Genomic DNA, 25,430 nt, shown 5'->3' with positions numbered 1-25,430 from the left:
CTGTACACCAGCGCCGCGCAGTACCGTTCAGTCCACTAGAGGGCAGCAGTAAAATAAAAAAAAGTGTGTGATAGTCCTATGAGAAATATCACTCTGACATCTTACAGGAAAATACATTGGATCATCAGCAGATTTTTCATGAGATTAATCAAATGGGGTTATACAAATATTTAATGACATTAACAGACCGGGCATTATTAATAACATATCAACGCTGCAAGCATCGATTTGCCAACTGGTAAACAATGTCTAATCTGTGTATCTAAACCAGGGGTCGGCAACCCTGGTCCTGGAGAGCCACAGGGTGTGCTGGCTTTCGTCTCCACCTTAAAATAAGCAACCGATTCAGACCCAAGAAACCAGGTGAGGTGAGTTAACTGTGCAATCAACGGCTTTCATTGATCAATTAATGCCAAGCAACAACGAAAGCCAGCACACCCTGCGGCTCTCCAGGACCAGGGTTGCCGACCCCTGATCTAAACGGTTGTCTGTCAGCGACAGTATTTTACAGTCTGTTATTTAATTTGTGAGGTCAGTTTCAGTAATAATTTAAGAGAAGGCCAGCCCTGTTCATATAGGGTGATAAACTGGTCTTAAAGATTTCAGTGAGCAGCTCAGGTTGAATAATTCTCTGACTGAGCCCTGCTTGAGATCAGACTACTGTTGTTGACAAAGATTTAAAAAAACCCTATATTTCCTAAGTCTTTGTCTTCAACTGTCATAACTGCCAATACTTCAACTGTCATAACTGCCAATATTCAAAATAATCAGTCTCTCTCTCCCACTCCCTCTCTCTGTCCCTCTCTCTCTCCATCTTGCTTTACTTCTTTCTCTGCCTCTCTGTCTCTCTCTTCCTCTACCTGTCTCTCTCCCCCTCTGCCTCCCTCCCTCCATCCATCGCTCTCTCCCATGACATTACATTAATGGCGTTTGGCAGACGCTCTTATCCGGAGCGACGTATAACGAAGTGCAAAGTGCTTCCCCATAACCAGGGACGCTGCATACCCACCCGCCCACAGCTTCTGATCTGTTACGAGCAGTCACTCCGTACTGGCGGTGTTAACAGGCCGCTCCTCCCGTGCAGAGACTGATCAGTCCATGAGGAGGTGGCTGATTGGCTGCCCGCATGCAGCTCCTGACTTTTGCAACAGTAACTGGAGCCGGAAGTTACCGTAGCGACAGTCCCCCCCTCACCCCCCTCACCCCCCTCCGTTTCGCTGTGGGAGATAACAGGGTGGTGGGGTAACCCCATCCTGAGCCCACTGTGGTTCTGAGGGAGAGACCAGCCAGGCGCAGTCCTGTGACCAGCCAGGCCCAGCCCTGTGTGAGACCAGCCAGGCTTCCAGTGAGGATGCAGCAGGTGGAAATAATCAGTGCCATCACCGCAGCAGATCTGGGCTTGCCCTTGCCTACAGGCGGTCTGTAGCGTAGTGGTTAAGGTCAGTGGTCTGTAGCGTAGTGGTTAAGGTCAGTGGTCTGTAGCGTAGTGGTTAAGGTCAGTGGTCTGTAGCGTAGTGGTTAAGGTCAGTGGTCTGTAGCGTAGTGGTTAAGGTCAGTGGTCTGTAGCGTAGTGGTTAGGGTCAGTGGTCTGTAGCGTAGTGGTTAAGGTCAGTGGTCTGTAGCGTAGTGGTTAAGGTCAGTGGTCTGTAGCGTAGTGGTTAAGGTCAGTGGTCTGTAGCGTAGTGGTTAGGGTCAGTGGTCTGTAGCGTAGTGGTTAAGGTCAGTGGTCTGTAGCGTAGTGGTTAAGGTCAGTGGTCTGTAGCGTAGTGGTTAGGGTCAGTGGTCTGTAGCGTAGTGGTTAAGGTCAGTGGTCTGTAGCGTAGTGGTTAAGGTCAGTGGTCTGTAGCGTAGTGGTTAAGGTCAGTGGTCTGTAGCGTAGTGGTTAGGGTCAGTGGTCTGTAGCGTAGTGGTTAGGGTCAGTGGTCTGTAGCGTAGTGGTTAAGGTCAGTGGTCTGTAGCGTAGTGGTTAGGGTCAGTGGTCTGTAGCGTAGTGGTTAGGGTCAGTGGTCTGTAGCGTAGTGGTTAAGGTCAGTGGTCTGTAGCGTAGTGGTTAGGGTCAGTGGTCTGTAGCGTAGTGGTTAAGGTCAGTGGTCTGTAGCGTAGTGGTTAGGGTCAGTGGTCTGTAGCGTAGTGGTTAAGGTCAGTGGTCTGTAGCGTAGTGGTTAGGGTCAGTGGTCTGTAGCGTAGTGGTTAAGGTCAGTGGTCTGTAGCGTAGTGGTTAGGGTCAGTGGTCTGTAGCGTAGTGGTTAGGGTCAGTGGTCTGTAGCGTAGTGGTTAAGGTCCATGACTGGAACCCGCAAGGTGGGCGGTTCGATGTAATGTAATGCCCATGTATTCTCCGTTTCTGTGATGTCATATTTATTTATATTTATAAAATGGGTCGTTTCGATCCCGGATGCTGATTGGCTGAGACAGCGTTCTACAGTGATTGTGAATCCGATGCCGTAGGCTAACAGTTATTCAAACGGCCCGTTTGTAAACACTATCACTCAAACTCAGCGCCCAAACTGTGACAAATAATATTACAAAATAAGTAATATTGTGTCGTCAGTGGTTTCTATGTGTTGTGACGGTTTTATAAAAGCCGTGACAGTATTCATGATACACCCCCGCCTCGCTGTCGTATTTATATTTAAATATAAAGATGAAAGCAAAACTCTGAAAGGACCAAAGTTTGACAATGTGCAGATGACAGGAAACTGAAGGGAGGCAGGATGTCAAATCAAAAAGGAGCCAAAATCACCGCGGACAGGGAGACGTGCCGGAGAAACACAGGACAGAGAGACGTGCTGGAGAAACACAGGACAGAGACGTGCTGGAGAAACACAGGACAGAGAGACGTGCCGGAGGAACGCAGAGGAAATGGCCCCAAGGGTACAGAAAGTGCTGAACACTTGTCACTGTGAGGGCACTCTAAAGGTACATATGATTGCACCCCAAGCCAGCAACATACATCATTTATTTGTACACTTTGTTTTGCTTATTAGCACTTATTAGTACCCAAATAGAACATTATTGTACTTGCAGGGTACATTCTGGAAATGTGTTGCTCAGAGAACAACCTACACTGTACCTTTATGTCTGACATTTGCGGGAATTCATCCTTTCCAGTTAACGGGAATGGCCTTTCTGGGCAGGTCTATTGTCGAGTCAATGACAACAGTCTTTTGTGCAAACCGTGCGGGTGATGAACGGGATCCAGAAATACACCGATCGTGATGGGAAGGACATTAACTGTGAGGAGACGAGGGAAAGCTCGTGATTGTGAGCGAGGAGGCCTTCTCCCTCGGCACGATCACCATAACTCCTGGCCGGCCCTCTGACCCAAACCGCCCGGCAGAATAATGCACCTTCAACTGGAAACCGTTTTTCTCCTCCTCAGAAGAGGAAAGGTCTGGTTTTTATCTCGGAGCAGATACTCGTATGACATATCATAAAGGGCAGGACACCGTCGCAGTGGAACAGTACTTTAGCGGGGCTTCTTAAATGTCAAGTCAAATCGCTACACTACTTACAAAGTACTCCAGTCTCCGAATCGCACAGTACGAACCGGAAAGATTTACTTCCTCCGTGAAAGGCCCGATCTGGTGTTTGTGCGGGCCGGTTCGATATTCCCGGGACGTGGGGGCAGGGGCAGGAACACCGGTCGCCATTGCATGGCTCAGGTCATAAATGTCAGCGTCTGAATCGCACCTTTGAAGAGGAAAGGTGAGCCCACCACTGCTGAACAGACGAAAGGGGTTTCTGTTTCATCTCCTGCCTCACGCCGATTCAAAGGCGCTCCAAACACAAGCGCCTCACACGCTCCTCACGCCCCAGCGCTCCAAACACACGTTACATTACATTTCTGGCATTTGGCAGACGCTCTTATCCAGAGCGATGTACAGTTGATTAGACTAAGCAGGAGACAGTCCTCCCCTGGAGCAATGCAGGATTAAGGGCCTTGCTCAAGGGCCCAAGGGCTGTGCGGATCTTATTGTGGCTACACCGGGATTAGAACCACCGACCTTCCAAACACACACTCCACACACAAACGCTCCCGCGGCGTTTTCACACAATCACCATGCCTCCCTGTCACCGGCTCCACGGCCCACACACCTGCACAGACAGGAACACACCTTCACGGCCCACACACCTTCACAGGCAGGAACACACCTGCACAGGCAGGAACACACAGCACTCCACACGCTGGCTAAAGGGGGAGGATCAAGTACGTGCATCTTTGGGCAGCCGAGTGGCGCCTCTGGTCCGGACAGCAGCGCTGCAGGTGGTGTTGGTCACAGTCGGCTGCACAGACGCGCTGCAGTGCAGTGCTACAGGGAGAGCGCTCACCCAGCACTCACACCGCTGCAGCGCCCGTCTCTAAAAGAGCTTTTGTCAACGCAGTCCTTTATAACGTGGGGGGAAACAGTTCAGAGCAATAATCCATTTAGAGAACAGAACCGCTATTTTCTCACCAATCACATCAATTCAGTGAAGGTGAGTCCAAAGTGTACGACAGGGAATGCCATTCACAGACGGTATGACAGGGAATGCTGTTTGCAATGGTATGACAAGGAATGCTGTTTGCAATGGTATGACAGGGAATGCTGTTCCCAGTGGTATGACAGGGAATGCTGTTTGCAATGGTATGACAGGGAATGCTGTTCCCAGTGGTATGACAGGGAATGCTGTTTGCAATGGTATGACAGGGAATGCTGTTCCCAGTGGTATGACAGGGAATGCTGCTTGCAATGGTATGACAGGGAATGCCATTCACAGACGGTATGACAGGGAATGCCATTCACAGACGGTATGACAGGGAATGCTGCTTGCAGCCAATAAGGCAGAAGATGAGACTGTCTGGATTCCCGGGCCAGCGATTCGCATGCAGACTCAGACTCAGGGTCGCTCATGCCAGAGCCCAGCGCAGCCGGGAGTCTGTGGGGATTATTTGTCCTCTGTCCTGGAGCCAATAATGCAAATCCAGCAATAAAAGCTTCCAGTTATCCTGTCCACAGGGGACAGAGAGACCACACAGTTCCTGCTCCACCTAGTGGCGGCTGAGTTAAAGAGAAACAGAAAAACGATGGCGAACTGAAACCGCCAAACGGCCGTGTAGATAGACACACTGCAGCCATGAGTGACAAAATGTTCTGAATAATCCGTAAAAAAATATATATGAATATGCAATTTAAGAGCATGGGGGTTTTCCCTCAAAACTCCAAGCTAGTGTTCCAGAACTCGGCTGCTTTCAATCGGCAGCAGTGTTTGTGACATCAGCATCAGAATGTCCAGTCCCGAACATTCTAATCGCATATTTGTGAGCTCACACCTTGAAGGATTAATAAAGCAGCAGAGCTGTGTGTAGGGGGGATATTGGGAGACATTTTCCCGCTGCCAAGGTCAATCCTCCTGAGTGTGTCTGGTACAACAACACCCCCCCCCCCCCCCCCCCGCCCTCCTCTCTCTGGAGATGTGACTCATTCCCCAGGGTGATGTATGATTGACCTAGAGCCCCAACAGTCCACAGGGATTAACAGCTCGTCTGGAGAAGGCAAGGAACAGCCCTTTTCCCACGGGGGAGTCTAACGCAGTTCTGTGAAGCACCGCTTCACGTGGTTTAGACCTCTGCCCTGTCCTCTGCTACTTAGCTGGATCAATAATTGGGCTTCGTTAGTATCCAGACTGCCACTATCTCCCTCCATTCTTCTGTCACGGAGCTAAAGACACAGTTACACAACACAAATGGGCAGTTATGCAATTTCAGAGATACAAGCAGGGGTTGCTGGGAGTTGTAGTCTTGCTGCTAAAAACAGCAACAATCTCTACCAGCCTAATGGCCTAGAGAGCAGGGATGATGTCCACCTCCCGCTGGGATACCTTCCCCTCCCACTGGGATACCTTCCCCTCCCACTGGGGTACCTTCCCCTCCCGCTGGGATACCTTCCCCTCCCACTGGGATACCTTCCCCTCCCACTGGGGTACCTTCCCCTCCCGCTGGGATACCTTCCCCTCCCACTGGGATACCTTCCCCTCCCACTGGGGTACCTTCCCCTCCCGCTGGGGTACCTTCCCATCCCGCTGGGGCACTCCCGGTGCCCAGACAGCAGAGGACCAGTGGTGTCATATGAGGCAGAAGTTTAAGGTCATTCCAAGGGCCCTGACTGATAGGGGCCCTCGGGAAATTGTGCTGTAAATGTTCAGGGATGGGGTGGCCTGGGGGCCCAATATGAGATGTTTTCATAGGGCCCAAAACTCCCTGGGAGCATTGGACCCTCCCAGGAGAAGAACCATCGCTGGGCCAGTGAGCCTGGGCCCAGCATGACTGTGTGAACACATCATTACATTACATTACATTACAAGGCATTTAGCAGATGCTCTTATCCAGAGCAACGCACAACAAAGTGACAGCAGCAGGAACACTTCAGGAACACTTTAGGAGCACATCAGGAGCACATCAGCATGGTCCACCAGAACGGTGGGATAAGTGCTTTTGAGGGGTGAGGTGGGGTGGGGTGGGGTGGGGTGAGGTGGGGTGGGGTGGGGTGGGGTGGGGTGGTTGTACAAAGAGTCTCAGTGTCTCAGTGGTGTTCATTCCTACACGGACAACTGAGATCGTTAGCTCTTTGTATTCATCCAAGAATAAATACATTTCCAAAACTGTATGAATCACAAAAAGAGGGGGAAAAACAGATTTTTCTGAGGGAATGATTTGGTTTGGCAGCGGACATTTTAACATTTTAAAATGAGGAGGGGATAGGTCAGAGGTACAGAGTCTAATGTCGAGCAGAAGCAGCTTCTTTTAGGATCAACCACAGGTGAGCCATCCCCCGTTGATGAGACTAAGCAAGGACAATCCCCCCTGGATCAGTGTGGGGTTAAGGGCCTTGCTCCAGCTGGGGCTTGAACCACCAACATTCCAGGTCCCAGTCATGCACCTCAGCCACTAGGCTACAGGCTGCCCCCCAAGTAATGAGCAAACTCTCCATGTTTCAGTCGTTGAAATCAACAACTGCCTATGATAAACTATTGGGAATATAATGTGTTGGACATCTGGATGTAGAATAAGTTTTTGGAAAAATGTGTTAAAAAACGTGTATCTCGTGTTGTCCTGAAAGATATGTTTAAAGAATGCTGAAATTTTTTCATGTAGTGTCAATTCTGGAAAGAAATGTGTCAAGACAAAATAATATACTGTATCTCTTTGTACTGGATAAAAAAAAATCTGAATGTAGAATAAGTTCTGGAAAAAAGTGTCAAACCATCTAAGTAACAACTCTTTTTGTCCGGCTGTTTAGTACAGCTGAAAATAAAAACAAATCCTCGAGTGTTAACCAGCTCACAAAACCTGGCGGAGGACCCAGACGTAGAAAGGCGATATTTCATTCAGCCTATCCAAACAGAGGCCAGTTAAAAACGATACTGTGTACTGTAAGAGAGTGGCGGGAGGTGGTGCGGGATCCGATCCTTTGGCCAAACTCAAAACTCGTGTTCGTTACGCCGACTCTGCGCGCTGAAGTGTTTCTCCGGCGCTGAGCCCACTCGACCGGGATCAGCCGGCCCTGCTAATCGCCGCGGACAGGAAGATTTCGCTCGGAGACACGCACCGCAATAACAACCAAAGTACTCAACATTTCATAACTATCCTTCGCTAATGAATGCCACGGCCCTCGTCGTAATTAGCCCATTCTAATTAACAGTTTGCGCATCATTAGCGAGCTGGCCGCGGTTTAGATACCACAAATATATTAAGAGGGACCTTCAATCCGCCGCCTCCGGGGGGACGCGCTCTGCCCTTTCTTATAATCGGTTAATGAAGAGGCCGCGCGCTCCGTTTCCAAGCCGACCTGGGTCAAGCCAGCCCGCCTTCCCGAGGTGCAGAATAACACAGATGACAATCTGGTGACGCAGTTCAGCCTCGGCCGCACAATGAGCCGCCCGCGGAACGACACAGCCCCGTCAGGACCGAGGGGAGGACCCTTCAAGGACAATTAACTCATAGATCCAGGCATGAAAAACACACACACACACACACACACACAAAAAAACAAAAAAACAACAGAGACCTGCACGACTGCTAGGTGATGCTCGGACCGAAAGGGAAACAGACGGTCCCTTTCACTGACGGACGGGACGTTCCCTTGGACACTTTCAGACGAGAGAAGCGGGTGATGAAACCCTGCTTTTGTGTGCCGCCGTGTGATTGGGTGCTTGTTGTGTTTGGGTCTTCAGTTCCCCCCCCCCCCCCCCCCCCCCTCAATGGTAACCTCTGTGTTCTGCGCGGCTGATGTAATTGGGTTAAGCGGACCTTGGGAACACGCAGGCCCGGACCCTGTGAGACTCCGCTGGGCCCGGTTACGTAACGGGCCGGCCCGGCGGGGCAGGCAGCCAGCCGCCCGTCAGACACGCATCCTCCCGCTAGGTGCTCCGCGCGCGCGTCTCTCACTGACGGGAGCGGGGAGGGCCGCAGCAGGCTACCGAGCGCGTTTTTAAAAGGGAACAGCTTGTGCTAATTTCTCCTCGTTACCACCGCGTTCGCCGACTGAAGTGTGTTCATAAGGAGCAGTCTGTAGGTTCTGCGGCCCCGTTAGCACGGCTGTGGCAAGTATGTTTAGCCCATACCGTCGGCATGGGAACAGTGTGCCGGTTCCGCCTCAGAGAGGCACTATGTGCATTTTCAGGAAGAATCAGAATGCACAGACAGGCCTGTACCCAAATACAACTGATATATTTTTTTTGCTAAAGGTGATTTCTGTATTCAGACTGCAAAGAGGGAGGCCTGTGTAATGGTATGTGTGTATGAGAGAGAGAGAGAGAGAGAGAGAGAGAGAGAGAGAGCGTGTGTGTGGTGTGTGTGTGTGAGAGAGAGAGCGTGCGTGTGGTGTGTGTGTGAGAGAGAGAGCGTGCGTGTGGTGTGTGTGTGTGTGTGAGAGAGAGAGCGTGTGTGTGGTGTGGTGTGTGTGTGTGTGTGAGAGAGAGAGCGTGTGTGTGTGTGTGTGTGTGAGAGAGAGCGTGTGTGATGTAATGTGGTGTGTGTGTGTGAGAGAGAGAGAGAGCGTGTGTGTGTATGTGTGTGTGTGTGTGTGTATGAGGGACACAGAGAGAGAACGTGTGTGAGTATGTGTGTGTTTACATATGTGCATCTGTGTGAGGGGGTCTGGCAGTAGGGATATTAATATCCCAGTGCCTGGGTGGTACAAGGTGCATATCACTGTGTGACTGTACGTGTTACGATGGTTAACAAACAAAGTGATCATGGTAACATGATTAATAAACAAATGTTTTGGCTAAATGTGAGGACAGCAGTAGTCCTTTGCATGAATAACGTCTAATTAATGTAATTTATTCTTAATTTGGGGCACACGATATCAAAGGTGAGGGAATGCACTCGTTAATATTAATTATATTCATTAATTCAGTGCATTTGCATAATATTAATACTTGATGCTTTAAAGCGGCAGTTAACTAAATTGTTCCGTGAGGTTATTCTACTGTCACAAGTCCGTAACGTGTCTGTAACTGATCGCAGGCAATCATCATAAAGTATTATGCAACGCTACCCCAGTTGTACTCCTAAATAGCGATCACATTCTTTGCCGTTGTTTGAAATAGAATTTCTGCCGAATGATATAATTTGGGTGAAAAAGCGCATCGTGGTCAGAATAATATGACACAAATATGAAATGATCATATTTCCGAGCCCTGGCGTGTGGGCCTCCGCGCGCCTGGCTGCCTGTGCGTGTGTGCACGCACGCCAGGGCGTGTAGGCAAATGTGTGTGTGTTTGTGTGTACAGGAGGGTCGTCTCCATGGCGATTGCACAGTCAATATTGGAACAAACACCGCCGAAAAAACAAAATGGCTTCCCTTGCATTCCGATTCCCAGATAATATTCTCCTGCCGTTACGATAAACGATGAAAGCGGCGGGCACACTGTAAAACACGTGGCCTGACCCCTGTGTGACCCCTGTGTGACCCCTGTGTGAACCCCCCCCCCCCCCCCCCCCCGGCTTCTCACCACAAAAGGCCAGCCAGACGATCCCAGAACACTGTGTGTGGGCAATCCTCAAGTGTACAAGTCTGAGGTTGATTAGCCTGGCCTGACGTGGGGCTGATGGAGTTGATGGTGAAATCTAAACCAGCCCCCTCCTCAAGTGTCTCAAAGCGGATACAAGCATGAGTCAGGAAATCAACAAACACGATACCGCGTTCACCCTGTTTGGTCAGCTGGGCCACAAGTTCCCTATAATAAACCATCAGAAAATCAACACATGTGCTCACACTCACACACTCACACACACACACACACACTCACACTCACTCTCACTCTCACACACACAAGCATAATGAAAAAAAAAAAGTATTTTTAATCACACTTATTTTTTAAATCAAACTTCTTTCACGTTGGAAAGTGTCACACTAGGTCTGACATACTGGCAGCATATCCATTTTCCCTGCAGATTGGGATAAACCATAATATACAGGACGTAATATACAGTATATGATTATATTATTATCTTCAATAAGTATGACATGTCATGACAGGTCTCGACAGCTGATGCACGATGACATGTCATGACAGGTCCTGACAGGTGATGGCAGGTGATGTGGAATGACCGTTCCATCACCCAGAGTGACACAGTGACACCCCACAGTTTTACAGAATAAAAATGTACACACACACACATGTACGTTTATACGTACATACATACAGTTCATACATACATACATACAGTACGTTATCTGAAAGACCGTACTGGTCATGCTAACTCTGCTCTCTGTCCGGGGCTGGGAACGACAGGAGCATTACGGTGTTTCAGAAAGCTAAATGCATACACTATGTTACCAAAATAAACATCAAAGGCTGTTAATGGAATAAGTGCGCAAATATTATGAGAGCCAATAAACACAGGGGCATGAGCAGAGCCAGGAGCTTAACCAGAGAGAGGCCAGTGTAACGTCCACAGAGAGAGGCCAGTTTAACGTCCACAGAGAGAGCCCGGTGTAACGCCCACAGAGAGAGCCCGGTGTAACGTCCACAGAGAGAGCCCGGTGTAACGTCCACAGAGAGAGCCCGGTTTAACGCCCACAGAGAGAGGCCAGTTTAACGCCCACAGAGAGAGGCCGGTTTAACGCCCACAGAGAGAGCCCGGTGTAACGTCCACAGAGAGAGCCCGGTTTAACGCCCACAGAGAGAGGCCAGTTTAACGCCCACAGAGAGAGGCCGGTGTAACGTCCACAGAGAGAGGCCGGTGTAACGTCCACAGAGAGAGCCCGGTTTAACGTCCACAGAGAGAGCCCGGTTTAACGTCCACAGAGAGAGCCCGGTTTAACGCCCACAGAGAGAGCCCGGTTTAACGCCCACAGAGAGAGCCCGGTTTAACGTCCACAGAGAGAGGCCGGTTTAACGCCCACAGAGAGAGGCCGGTGTAACGCCCACAGAGAGAGGCCGGTGTAACGTCCACAGAGAGAGGCCGGTGTAACGTCCACAGAGAGAGCCCGGTTTAACGCCCACAGAGAGAGAGCCCGGTGTAACGTCCACAGAGAGAGGCCAGTTTAACGTCCACAGAGAGAGCACGGTTTAACGCCCACAGAGAGAGGCCAGTTTAACGTCCACAGAGAGAGCCCGGTGTAACGCCCACAGAGAGAGGCCGGTGTAACGTCCACAGAGAGAGGCCAGTTTAACGCCCACAGAGAGAGGCCGGTGTAACGTCCACAGAGAGAGGCCGGTTTAATGCCCACAGAGAGAGAGCCCGGTGTAACGTCCACAGAGAGAGCCCGGTTTAACGCCCACAGAGAGAGAGCCCGGTGTAACGTCCACAGAGAGAGGCCAGTTTAACGTCCACAGAGAGAGGCCAGTTTAACGTCCACAGAGAGAGGCCGGTGTAACGTCCACAGAGAGAGCCCGGTGTAACGCCCACAGAGAGAGCCCGGTGTAACGCCCACAGAGAGAGAGGGAGGGAGAGAGAGAGGGAAAGATCTGAGCCTAATCAGTTAACAGAGCAGAAGCAGCTCAGGCCAAAACAGTCGAGAACCACAAAAAAAAACCTTGCTTTGCTTTGTGGAACTGTGGGACAGTAGTATTGTGCAGTTTGGGTTGTTATCTGGGGATGTATGGAGTGCACTGGTACTGAGTGCACTGTGAGTGACCCCGGAGGTGCGATACAGGTTAACGGAGTTTAGCTCAATATCGCGGTGGCTTGCCCTCTCGTGGGTCTGGGCTACACACACAGTACTGCGGCCTACTCCACAGCGAAAGACCCCCACTGAAACCAGCGCGTTTCAGACCCCCACTGAAACCAGGGCATTTCAGACCCTCACTGAAACCAGCGCGTTTCAGACCCCCACTGAAACCAGCGCATTTCAGACCCCCACTGAAACCAGGGCGTTTCAGACCCCCACTGAAACCAGCGCATTTCAGAACCTCACTGAAACCAGCGCATTTCAGACCCCCACTGAAACCAGCGCATTTCAGAACCTCACTGAAACCAGCGCATTTCAGACCCCCACTGAAACCAGCGCGTTTCAGACCCTCACTGAAACCAGCGCGTTTCAGACCCCCACTGAAACCAGCGCATTTCAGACCCCCACTGAAACCAGCGTGTTTCAGACCCCCAATGAAACCAGCGCATTTCAGACCCCCACTGAAACCAGCGCGTTTCAGACCCCCACTGAAACCAGCGCATTTCAGACCCCCACTGAAACCAGCGTGTTTCGGACCCCCACTGAAACCATAGCATTTCAGACCCCCACTGAAACCAGCGCATTTCAGACCCCCACTGAAACCAGCGCATTTCAGACCCTCCAATGAAACCAGCGCATTTCAGAACCTCACTGAAACCAGCGTGTTTCAGACCCCCACTGAAACTAGCGCGTTTCAGACCCCCACTGAAACCAGCGCATTTCAGACCCCCACTGAAACCAGCGCATTTCAGACCCCCACTGAAACCAGCGCGTTTCAGACCCCCACTGAAACCAGCGCATTTCAGACCCCCACTGAAACCAGCGCATTTCAGAACCTCACTGAAACCAGCGTGTTTCAGACCCCCAATGAAACCAGCGCATTTCAGACCCCCACTGAAACCAGCGCGTTTCAGACCCCCACTGAAACCAGCGCATTTCAGACCCCCACTGAAACCAGCGCGTTTCGGACCCCCACTGAAACCATAGCATTTCAGACCCCCACTGAAACCAGCGCATTTCAGACCCCCACTGAAACCAGCGTGTTTCAGACCCCCACTGAAACCAGCGCATTTCAGACCCCCACTGAAACCAGCGCATTTCAGACCCCCACTGAAACCAGCGCATTTCAGACCCTCCAATGAAACCAGCGCGTTTCAGACCCCCACTGAAACCAGCGCATTTCAGACCCCCACTGAAACCAGGGCGTTTCAGACCCCCACTGAAACCAGCGCATTTCAGAACCTCACTGAAACCAGCGTGTTTCAGACCCCCAATGAAACCAGCGCATTTCAGACCCCCACTGAAACCAGCGCGTTTCAGACCCCCACTGAAACCAGCGCATTTCAGACCCCCACTGAAACCAGAGCGTTTCGGACCCCCACTGAAACCATAGCATTTCAGACCCCCACTGAAACCAGCGCATTTCAGACCCCCACTGAAACCAGCACATTTCAGACCCTCCAATGAAACCAGCGCATTTCAGAACCTCACTGAAACCAGCGTGTTTCAGACCCCCACTGAAACTAGCGCGTTTCAGACCCCCACTGAAACCAGCGTGTTTCAGACCCCCACTGAAACCAGCGCATTTCAGACCCCCACTGAAACCAGCGCATTTCAGACCCTCCAATGAAACCAGCGCGTTTCAGACCCCCACTGAAACCAGCGCATTTCAGACCCCCACTGAAACCAGCGCATTTCAGAACCTCACTGAAACCAGCGCGTTTCAGACGCCGCTTAAACGCCGTATCCTCTGCTGTCGATGTGAGTTCACAACCCACGCCTCATCCTCCATTCTCTCTCCCATCTTCCCTCACAGCGGCACAGTCACACGGGAACTACAGCACCGTCCATTTCAGCCTCTGTGTTCAGGGTTATGGAGGTCCGATCAGACAACCTTTCCAATGCCGATTTATGACGCTTCAAATTTTACCCAATAAAACATCTGACCTGTTTATGCAAACGAAGCACTCAGCTGAAGGAAAGGGTTTCGAAGGGGAGGAATTTGAATGTGACACTCTTTTGCAAACATCGCAGGCCATTAATACCGTGAACAGGAAACGAAAGGCGCAACACAACCAGTATAATAATGTAAGAGATATTACAGTATAATAACGCAACAGTAATGTCACTGAATTCCTGAGTACTGTATACACCTCATATGCCTTTGATCAAGTCTGAACAATGCATCAATCTATAAAACTATACACATCAATTGTGTGACCCCATATTTACACTTGGACATGCTGTGTAGCTAAACTAATACAATAAACAAATGAACAAATTCTCATTACAGAGCAACAATTTTATTGTTGTTTTCCCAGAGAAAGAACTGCGGCTTGCAGTGAATCTTCATGTTGTGTGCTAACCTTTGAAAACCCAGAAAATGAACAAGAGGGGCAGTGAAACGTCATCGTTTATAACTCAAAGTAACCGAAACCGGAGCCGATTCTCAGACGTTCTCTCCGGGCACGAGGAACCGCGGTCTCCCTCCATTTCTGAGCGATGACATCATCTCCACGGACAAACCGCAGGACGAGGTGTTCAGAGCCTCTTCTCCAGAGGGCCACCTGCCCGAAAAACGCCCTTTCACCGACACGGTTTTCATGCGTCTCACTTTACACCGATGGAAATCTGGCTCGCGATAATGACTGACTGGATGAAGTGAGTTCGGCTCGAGGGGCCGAATGGGGTTCCAAAAGATCAATCATACAACTCAGAAAATGGGCTACTTCACACATGTGTGTATTATCCGTACTCATTTTAACCAGTGGTCTCATTTATTTCCAATCCTTTGCATAATGAATTTAATGAATATGTATTTTAAATATGATACATTTTAATGAATACTGGACCATCCACACAAAGCCCTTCCAGCATACGTTTCCTCTGTAAAACATACAGTATGTTCTGTCTATTCCATACTACATACTGTTTTTAGCATATGACGGGAAGTATGCAAAAAATATCCTCCATACTATTTTCTCCATACTGCACTGTGGTGTTCCACCCTTGTGGCCGTTCTCCTGTGTGGTTGTTGTTGTTGAAGGAGAACGTCCTGCAGTATACTCAATAGTAGGCAAGTCATCGGAGTATACTGCCCTAGTCTGCAACACCCTGCTGCCATTTCCTGAAAAGCACATCGCAAGTTGCATCTTGATTATTCCTGACCTTCCTAACCAAGCCTCAACGTTCTGTTCAGGGATGATCTGATTCCGTACTCGAGAGGGTTCTCGTTCCCCGCAGTAGAGCAGAATGTTCCTGTGCTCCAGACGGGTTCTCGTTCCCGGCAGTAGAGCAGAATGTTCCTGTGCTCCAGACGGGTTCTCGTTCCCCGCAGTAGAGCAGAATGTTCCTGTGCTCCAGACGGGTTCTCGTTCCCGGCAGTAGAGCAGAATGTTCCTGTGTTCCAGACGGGTTCTCGTTCCCGGCAGTAGAGCAGAATGTTCCTGTGCTCCAGACGGGTTCTCGTTCCCCGCAGTAGAGCAGAATGTTCCTGTGCTCCAGACGGGTTCTCGTTCCCCGCAGTAGAGCAGAATGTTCCTGTGCTCCAGACGGGTTCTCGTTCCCCGCAGTACAGCAGAATGTTCCTGTGCTCCAGACGGGTTCTCGTTCCCCGCAGTAGAGCAGAATGTTCCTGTGCTCCAGACGGGTTCTCGTTCCCCGCAGTAGAGCAGAATGTTCCTGTGCTCCAGACGGGTTCTCGTTCCCCGCAGTAGAGCAGAATGTTCCTGTGCTCCAGACGGGTTCTCGTTCCCCGCAGTAGAGCAGAATGTTCCTGTGTTCCAGACGGGTTCTCGTTCCCCGCAGTAGAGCAGAATGTTCCTGTGCTCCAGACGGGTTCTCGTTCCCCGCAGTAGAGCAGAATGTTCCTGTGCTCCAGACGGGTTCTCGTTCCCCACAGTAGAGCAGAATGTTCCTGTGTTCCAGACGGGTTCTCGTTCCCCGCAGTACAGCAGAATGTTCCTGTGCTCCAGACGGGTTCTCGTTCCCCGCAGTAGAGCAGAATGTTCCTGTGCTGCAGACGGGTTCTCGTTCTCCGCAGTAGAGCAGAATGTTCCTGTGTTCCAGACGGGTTCTCGTTCCCCGCAGTAGAGCAGAATGTTCCTGTGTTCCAGACGGGTTCTCGTTCCCCGCAGTAGAGCAGAATGTTCCTGTGCTCCAGACGGGTTCTCGTTCCCCGCAGTACAGCAGAATGTTCCTGTGCTCCAGACGGGTTCTCGTTCCCCGCAGTACAGCAGAATGTTCCTGTACTCCAGACGGGTTCTCGTTCCCCGCAGTAGAGCAGAATGTTCCTGTGTTCCAGACGGGTTCTCGTTCCCCGCAGTAGAGCAGAATGTTCCTGTGCTCCAGACGGGTTCTCTTTCCCCGCAGTAGAGCAGAATGTTCCTGTGCTGCAGACGGGTTCTCGTTCCCCGCAGTAGAGCAGAATGTTCCTGTGCTCCAGACGGGTTCTCGTTCCCCACAGTAGAGCAGAATGTTCCTGTGCTCCAGACGGGTTCTCGTTCCCCGCAGTAGAGCAGAATGTTCCTGTGCTGCAGACGGGTTCTCGTTCCCGGCAGTAGAGCAGAATGTTCCTGTGCTCCAGACGGGTTCTCGTTCCCCGCAGTAGAGCAGAATGTTCCTGTGCTCCAGACGGGTTCTCGTTCCCCGCAGTAGAGCAGAATGTTCCTGTGCTCCAGACGGGTTCTCGTTCCCGGCAGTAGAGCAGAATGTTCCCCCCGTGCTGGGGTTTCAGACTGGGTCAGCAGGGGTTCTGCAGATGCATCTTTAATTACAACACTTTCAGGTCAGACCAGCTGAGCGGGCGGGAGTGTGTGTGTGTGTGAGGGGGGGGGGTGTGCGGGGTGTGTGTGTGTGTGTGTGTGTGTGTGAGGGGGTGTGCAGGGTGTGTGTGTGTGTGTGCGTGTGTGTGAGGGGTGTGTGTGTGTGTGTGTGTGCAGGGTGTGTGTGTGTGTGTGCGTGTGTGTGAGGGGTGTGTGTGCGTGTGTGAGGGGTGTGTGTGTGTGTGTGTGTGTGTGCAGTGTGTGTGTGTGTGTGTGAGGGGTGTGTGTGCGTGTGTGAGGGGTGTGTGTGTGTGTGTGCAGGGTGTGCGCGTGTGTGAGGGGTGTGTGTGTGTGGGTGTGTGCAGGGTGTGTGTGTGTGTATGGGGTGTGTGTGTGTGCGTGTGTGTGAGGGGGGTGTGTGTGTGTGCGTGTGTGTGAGGGGTGTGTGTGTGTGCGTGTGTGTGAGGGGTGTGTGTGTGTGTGTGAGGGGGGTGTGTGTGTGTGTGTGTGTGTGTGAGGGGGTGTGCAGGGTGTGTGTGTGTGTGTGTGTGTGTGTGTGTGTGAGGGGGGTGTGTGTGTGTGTGTGTGTGCAGGGTGTGTGTGTGTGTGTGTGTGAGGGGGTGTGCAGGGTGTGTGTGTGTGTGTGTGTGTGAGGGGGGTGTGTGTGTGTGTGTGTGTGCAGGGTGTGTGTGTGTGTGTGTGTGAGGGGTGTGTGTGTGTGTGTGTGTGTGTGTGTGTGAGGGGGGTGTGTGTGTGTGTGTGTGTGAGGAGAGGGAGGGCTGCTCTCAGGCCTGTTTAATCAGCCGCGTCACACACTGCCCCGCTGCCCTCATATCTCTGTCCCTCCTGTACATCTGCCATGCGGGAACACACACACACACACGTGTACACAAACACACACATGTACACACACACAAAGACACACAACCAAACACCGATGCATATGCAGACATGCACACACACCCATGCACACACACACACACACACACACAATGACCCGAAACAAAACAACACACGCACAAGAAATAGTGCACTGCTGCACAGCAAACATCGCCAGTTCTCCGGTCGCTAACTGATGTCAAGAAGAAACACTGATCTGTAAGTCCATACATGCTAGTCAAACAGATGTGCCATGAATCCAGTCTCAGCAATAAGACAAATATTTTTAGTATACTCAGGAGTGCACTTTAAAATAAGAAAGGGCTTTTGAATGGCAAAGGAATCAATGTGCTAATTCTAACAAATTTCACTCTGATGCTCAGCGAGTGCGAGTGAGATCCTGAGGTATTTCGGGGGGATTTGGTGCCAAAAGCTCACAGCAGACAAGGCTGACAGGAGAAACTCACAGCCAATCAAAACCATCACACACTCGACATTACAGAGCAGGAAGACCCAGCTCCTGCACCCTGTAACCTTTAACCTGACCCATGACCTTTGAGGTGTGACATCACACACAGGCGATTCTAATGTTCTCAACTGAACATTCTAACGCTGATGTCACAGTCACTGCTGGCGACTGAAAGCATCGAGAGTTCTAGAACACCGACTTGGAACTTGGAGAGAAAAAAGGGGAAAAGAAAAACCCTCCTCTGAACGTCTAAACCTTATTCTTCAAAATCTCAGGGACAACAAGAACAAGGAGGGTCATTCGGGGGTCGTCCCATAGCAGAGTCACCGGCTTTGCGTCACGGTGAGCTGGCAGTCTGCGCACTGCTCCCCCACCACTGATTTACTGGACAGAAATAACCCTCAGAATCACGACATTCAGCAACGCTCATGTCCACGCGGTACAGCGATGGACCGAATCACATTTCAGCCCCACCTGCCTTATTCGGGGGACGTGTAATCGGGAGTCAAAAATAGTCAAGAGGTCTGACTGTTGCAGGGTTTTTTGTGTATGATCTCTTTCATCCTCCAGCAAACGGATCCCCATTTCACAGGCCAGGGGTGCACTACAAGGGCTGTTTTCTGCTCTTAATTAATTAAAAAGGGCTCCTGTAGCAAAGTGGTTAAGGTAAATGACTGGGACATGCAACATGGGTCGGTGGTTCTAATCCCGGTGTCGCCACAATAAATTGGGCCCTTGAGCAAGGCCCTTAACCCTGCATTGCTCCAGGGGAGGATTGTCTTCCGCCTAGTCTAATCAACTGTACATCGCTCCGGATAAGAGCATCTGCCAAATGCCACTAATGTAATGTAATGTCATTCAGTAATATATTTATCCGACATTGTGTGCAAACGCCAGCTGCAGATGCTCACGTACAGGAGTGACCCAGCGGCGCGTGGGGACCTGGGAAACCAAACGAAAATCAGCAGGACCGGAATGTGCACCTCGGGAACAGCCGATCAGACACCGCACACCAGCACCAGCCATCCCATAATACACAAGACTACAGACAGATATGGACATGCGTGTGAGGTGGAGAACTGGATTCACGCGGCTGGGGGTCCGTTTAATGAGGGCATGCTGCAGGAAACTATATCAGAGCTTCCCAGCCCGGCTCCTGGAGCTCTACGCCCGTCATTAAGCCTCCGAAATGAGACCAGCCATTTTGAGTGGGTTCCAATCAAACAAATTGCAACCGAAAGGAGTACAAATAGATAATTCGGAAATTAGAGGATTTATTTTAATTTTATTTTTTTTTAAATCAAGAAGACCTTGAGCAAATGACTTGGCATAACAGCCGGCTTCCAGCAAATTGGACATTTTCACAAAATAAGTGAATTTCATGCCAGCAGACGGGGTAAGCAAAAAGATGGTGACTAATGGCGAAATAAAAAACAGTGAATCTCGGTGTTTTTATTTTTCCTCCAGAACTTCTCCAATGCGAACATGAGCGTTGCTGTTTTAATTGCCGTGTGACAGCTTAACAGCCATCCGGCCAACAGCCGCAAGAAGCGCCGGCCAGAATCTTTAGCGAAGAAGCCCCTAAACGCTCCACTCTTTAAATAGGGGAGATAATTTCAACCACCTTCAGGGCCACGGCGGCTAACGTGACGCATGCCGTTTAGGCTACGTAGCACGTAGCCGTCCCCCCAGGGCGGGCTGGTCAGAGGACGCCGCGTGTCTGCGCCACGTCACGTGCGCCGCTGCACTGAACGCAGCCGGTTGCCAGGGGCGACCCGGCGGCGGGACGCTGATCTGAGGCCCGTTTAGCCGTCACTCCTGAGAGATTAAAGCACATCCCCCACCACACACCTGCAGCACGGCACAGAGAGAGAGAGAGAGAGAGAGAGAGAGAGAGAGAGAGAGAGAGCAGAGAAGCTTCACGAGGTTAAAAACAGACCGATACAACAGGGCAGCGTCAGTATCACCACAGTATCATCACTAATTAGCACACCTTCAACCTGAAAGAAGGGACCTGATTAGTGAAGTAAGCAGGTGTTGTGATTGGTTGGGAGTGAAAACCTGCATACTCTGGGCCCTTCACGGCGCAGGATTGGGCTCCCCTGATAAGGAGACAACCGAGGCAGTCTGCAGGCGCGTGAGCAACCCGAGTTGATGTTGATATTAGCTTCACCAGGACAATATTGAAATGATTGTTATATGACCTTTGTTATATATTATTTCCCATAGGCCAACCACAAATGTAACTTATTGCTCTCTTTAATAATATGGCCCAGCAGCATTTGCAATAGTATATGGGTATGTTCTTTAGTGCCCAAAATATACATAGAAAACCGTAGAAAGTAGCAATAAGAACGCATCGGATGTAGTCTTAACAGGCTAATGAATCAATACACACCGCTTTCAGTTGCTAGTGGATACTGTCACGACGTGTCAGTCATGCGCTACTTCCAGATAGCTGAAATAAGTTTTTTTTTTAATGGAAGCAAAAACCTAACAGGCTGTCATTCAATACTGTGCCTTCCGTGTGTGACTGACTCTTCCAAAGCTTTTTGACTATATATAGCGTTGGATAGGATGGCGCTTTGTTGCTCTAAGCGAAAAAACGCTCAGCGAATGGACGTGGAGGAGGGTTTTCCCTCCGTCTCGTGTGTCAGGAACGCGCACAGATTCCGTCTCAGAGCAGAAAAGTGGAAGCTAAGTTTAATAATAACGCAGCCCAAATCTACTGCATAGGCAATCATAACCAACCCCCCAATGCATTTCACACACACACACACACACACACACACACGGGTTTTGATCAATCCATAGCCCATTGCCTGCGAATCATCAATTCAGGCCAAAAATATTTGACAGTTTATTACAACTGTTCAGCTCCTTAATTATGGGTGAAACGCACCCGCTCTCAAAAGTATAGATTTCTGCTTTTAATATCGCCTTTGAAAAGAAAGCAGATTGCATTAATCAAACGAATATGGACACTAGATGAAAGCCATTTAATGGCACTCAGTGACATATTAATGGTTTCGAAATTTATTTTGGGGTTAAAAGCATACAAATGAACTTTTTTTTTTCTGCGCTAGTAATCGGCGGGTCGCGATATTTCTGACGCGGTAGGAATGATTACCGTGGGGCCATGGGCGACACAACACAAACACCACAGATTGGCGTTTTCATGGCAACCGCTAAAGCTAAGCGCGAGATACGCAGGGCTATTTTTAGAGCCATTAAGAGCCTAATGACTTTTCATAATTCACACGCTTCACCTTCTGATCGCCGACGGATTACACTTTGAGCAGAACCAGCGTATCAACACAGACCAGCATTGTTCTGAACCCAATTACAGAGCCCAGGAAATCTGCTAATGTGGAGTAATCCCAAACTCCTAAAATACGGTATTCCGTGTCTTTAAAAAGGTAAACCGGTTAACCAACCATTAAGCCTAGATTTTAAGAATACCAATGCAAAAACAAAAGAAGACAGTTTTGGGGTTTTTTCCGAAGCCAACTGAAACTGATTCCATTTTCTCCAAACTGCGATCATGTTCTAAATACAGAGACTCTTGGTAAACTACTGATGCCTGCAAACCAAGTAAGTTTGTTGAGAGTCCAACTGTTTTTTTTTTTTTTTTTACAAATAGAATTAGCCAGACACACCTGCCACCCCTAATCCTGTGTTTAGGACAACAACACTTACCACTTAATATAACATAACATAACATAAGAAGAACAGGCCATTCAGGACAGCAATGCTCGTTTTTTCCCACCACTAAAGTGTTCTAAAAGCTAAATAGTATCGAGCAGCATATAAAACCTGGCCTTGAAAACCCCCAGTGTTTCTGCCTCCACTACATGTGCTGGCAAGCTATTCCACACAGTGACCACTCTCTGTGTGAAAAAATACTTCATAATATCTGTGCGGAATGTATCCTTTGCCAATTTACATGTATGTCCTCTCGTTCTGCTAACCGAACTCACCCTGACCAACCGCCTGGGTAAAGTGGATGAATGACCATCGATAATCTGGTTACAAACGGCAAGACTAGAACTTTTTATTTTTTGCTTCCCTGCTCGACGCAAACTGACAATTGGAAGCAATTTGCAACGGCTCATTAACAGCGACTTTGCTGTCGAAACATAGTCTAGATGCAAAAGGGTGATTTGTGAATTCGATCAGGCACCATTTGCAGACGCGCAAAGAAAATGCTAATTGAAATGATCGTTTAATCAATACATGAGAACCTTTGGAAAAACGCATGCAGGTTATGGTTCAATTGCCAAGAAGCCGGCAGATACTCCGTAATACCTCAGGGGACATCTACGCAAAATTAGATTGCGTAATACTCCAAGGGGACGATTCAATCTAGCCACTTGCTTTACTTAGATTGCCATAACTGCAGCAAACAAATGCGCAACTACGAATTGGAAACGTGTGTTGGAACCCCCCTGCACCGCCTAGAGTGTCTTATCCGGTTTAAGAAACATTGCTTCATACAAATCCTTGGACAAAATTATGTTCCATGACAAAAGAAAACCATCTTTACACTGGGGAGGCTTTTTGGATTACATGAAGAAGAAAAAAACGACACTCATGTAGTACATAAAACCTACGATAATAAATGCTTACATATAACGTAGCTTCTGAGTTTATATTTGAGTCACCTGCGGATGTCTAACTATTGTTTTTATTTTTGATTTATTTACTGTTTAAAATAGTATCATAAATATCTTGATAGTATCTGTCGGTTTAGGTAAAGTGGGTGGGTTGCAATCTGGATTTTGTATCTGATCCAAAAAAAAAAAAAACCCTCAAAAAAACAGTTTGTTTAGGGTCCAAACGTTAAGTAGTGGAAATCTGGCAGAGCGAATAATACGCGTGTGTTGAACACGTCCGTAAAGCTGATTTACGGCGCTCGCGTGTGCAGAATGCGCTCCCAAACTCGACTGGCCTAAAAGTGCTTTAACACCTCTCTCACACAGCCCCCCCCAGTCAGTCCTGTGTGCGGAGATATTACTCAATGTTCCCCCACAGACTTTTTCTTTAATTACGTTACTTAGCAAAAACGCCAAGAGCTGGCAGAGAGACGATGGAAATAGGCAAGCACGAGGGAGGGAGGGGTGGGGGGGGGGGGGGGGGCGTCAGAGGAATCCCAGGGAGAAGAAGTCTCCGTTTTATTTCCTTTTCATTTTTTACTGATTTATTTTATTTCCTGGGTACCACCCTTCCAGTCGGTTCTCATACACATTTGGCACCGGTACAGAGCACAATGTGGTTCGGTTGGGGACCCCGGGGGTGGGCTATGTTGGGAAAAATTGGCCCATCTCCAAAACAGGACCAGTACACCCCCCTCCCCCCTCCCCTCCTTCTCTCTCTCCCCTGCTTAAGCTGCTGATCCACATTGGGCTCGTGTTTAACCCCAGACACAGCGCTGCACGGCTATATATGGACAGAAGGGTCTGTGAAAAAGGCGCTTCCCCGTTATTATCTTAACTCTGCATTTCTTAATTCTTCCGTCAACACACTCAAAGGAGGTTTCGCGGACGCTGACTCTGAGGGCGATGCTCCGCACTGCAGCACAGGACTACAGCGTTTCTAGTGTCTCTTCTGGAGCGCCGTATCCCACTTTAAATAATCCAGGGCAAAGCCTGTTTAATTGGCTAAAAATGATCTTGTTATAAAAGGGTATAAAACATGGTGATCTTGTTATAAAAGGGTATAAAACATGGATTAAGTCAGTCTCGTTTTTGGTTTCCCCCCCAACAGACAGATTTAGTGTAGAAACAGAGTGAATTCCCACATTCCCTTACAACCCCGGTGTAAAGTCCAGCTGTGACCGGCTCCCAGCTGTTTCAAAACACAGATTGAGCTGGTCAAACCATGATTATTCAAAACATATCTTGAGCAGCAGGGAACACAATTAATCTGGGGATTCATAATAGACCAGCAATCTCCATTGCCACTGCGACCACTATTTTCTACTACCTTCTGAAAAACACTGGACATCTGATTTTAAGCCACATGTGAATGGTGCAGTTACTAATCTGAAACTGCAGAGCCAAACCAAGAAAAATCAGACTCTGTCCCAAGACATATGGAGCTCACTGAGCAATATCACCTGCGGACAGCAGCTGGTGCAGGTCTACCTGCGTCACCTTGTCCACCGTTTCAGCGAGAACCTTAAAATAGTTTTTCGGCCTACATGGCAGCATGTGAACCCTCTTCGAGAATAACAACACGTACCTTACAGCATCTAACCCCGAGAGAGCAAATATGAACCGTGTATAAAAATAATAAAAAAATATTATACTATATTACGATATACGATATTAAACTAGTCACACAGCCCGGCTAACTGAAACTAGACACGCAATGGAAGAAAATTACACAAAATGGGCACTGATATTACAATGCAATCACACGAAAAAACCCCCCATAAGTACGGAATATACGGTTACAAGGGGGTTTGGGTGACTGGGGGGTTTGGGTGATTGGGGGGTTTGGGTGATTGGGGGGTTTGGGTGATTGGGGGGTTTGGGTGACTGGGGGGTTTGGGTGACTGGGGAGTTTGGGTGACTGGGGGGTTTGGGTGATTGGGTTTCGTACAGACGTGTGGGAGCAGTTATCACCTGGACATCCAGGCCATGCTGACGGATAACAGTTTTGATCAGAAAAGTAACCGTTTGGACCGGAACCTCTGGGGATTCCTCAGATAGAGACAGACGCCTGGCACCAGACAGGGGAACGTAGATCACCTCAGAGAGTCTGAGGGCTCCTGGATAATTTGTTGGAAACTGGTTTAAAGGCGGGCGTTCCCCGCGCGTTTGACGCAGCCCGCGCCACTCCTCGAACAGTTACCGTGGCGATGTTTCCTTGTTCCGCCATCCACTCTGCTCTGTTGACAGTCCCGGGTTCACCAGAATATCGTGTCAAGAGCCACGGCCCCAATTCACCCCCAGGGTCATATCATACTCTTACAATTCATTTATTCAGAGCCGGGCGACTGCACCAGATGCTAGTTACAGTGGAGGTCTGACAGGGAGAGAGAGAGAGAGAGAGTGTGTGTGAGAGAGAGAGAGAGGGGAGAGAGGGAGAGAGAGAGGGGAGAGAGGGGAGAGAGGGAGAGAGAGAGAGGGAGAGAGGGAGAGAGAGAGG

At 49.6% G+C, this 25,430-nt stretch overlaps 1 protein-coding gene across 1 annotated transcript in view; it reads right to left on the bottom strand.

The window, feature by feature from the left end:
• adcy5 (adenylate cyclase 5) overlaps positions 1 to 25,160 on the bottom strand; it is a 67,790-nt gene extending 42,630 nt beyond the window's left edge. The window contains 3 exon segments of the mRNA XM_061234154.1: positions 15,383 to 16,917; positions 24,394 to 24,496; positions 25,134 to 25,160. Coding sequence (XP_061090138.1) covers positions 15,383 to 16,917; positions 24,394 to 24,496; positions 25,134 to 25,160 — 1,665 coding nt within the window.
• Positions 25,161 to 25,430: the final 270 nt, after the last annotated feature.

This window comes from Conger conger, chromosome 3, assembly GCF_963514075.1.
Source record: "Conger conger chromosome 3, fConCon1.1, whole genome shotgun sequence".
Lineage (NCBI taxonomy): Eukaryota > Metazoa > Chordata > Actinopteri > Anguilliformes > Congridae > Conger > Conger conger.
The sequence above is the reverse complement of the archived record's forward strand: the minus strand, read 5'-3'. Positions and strand labels throughout refer to the sequence as shown.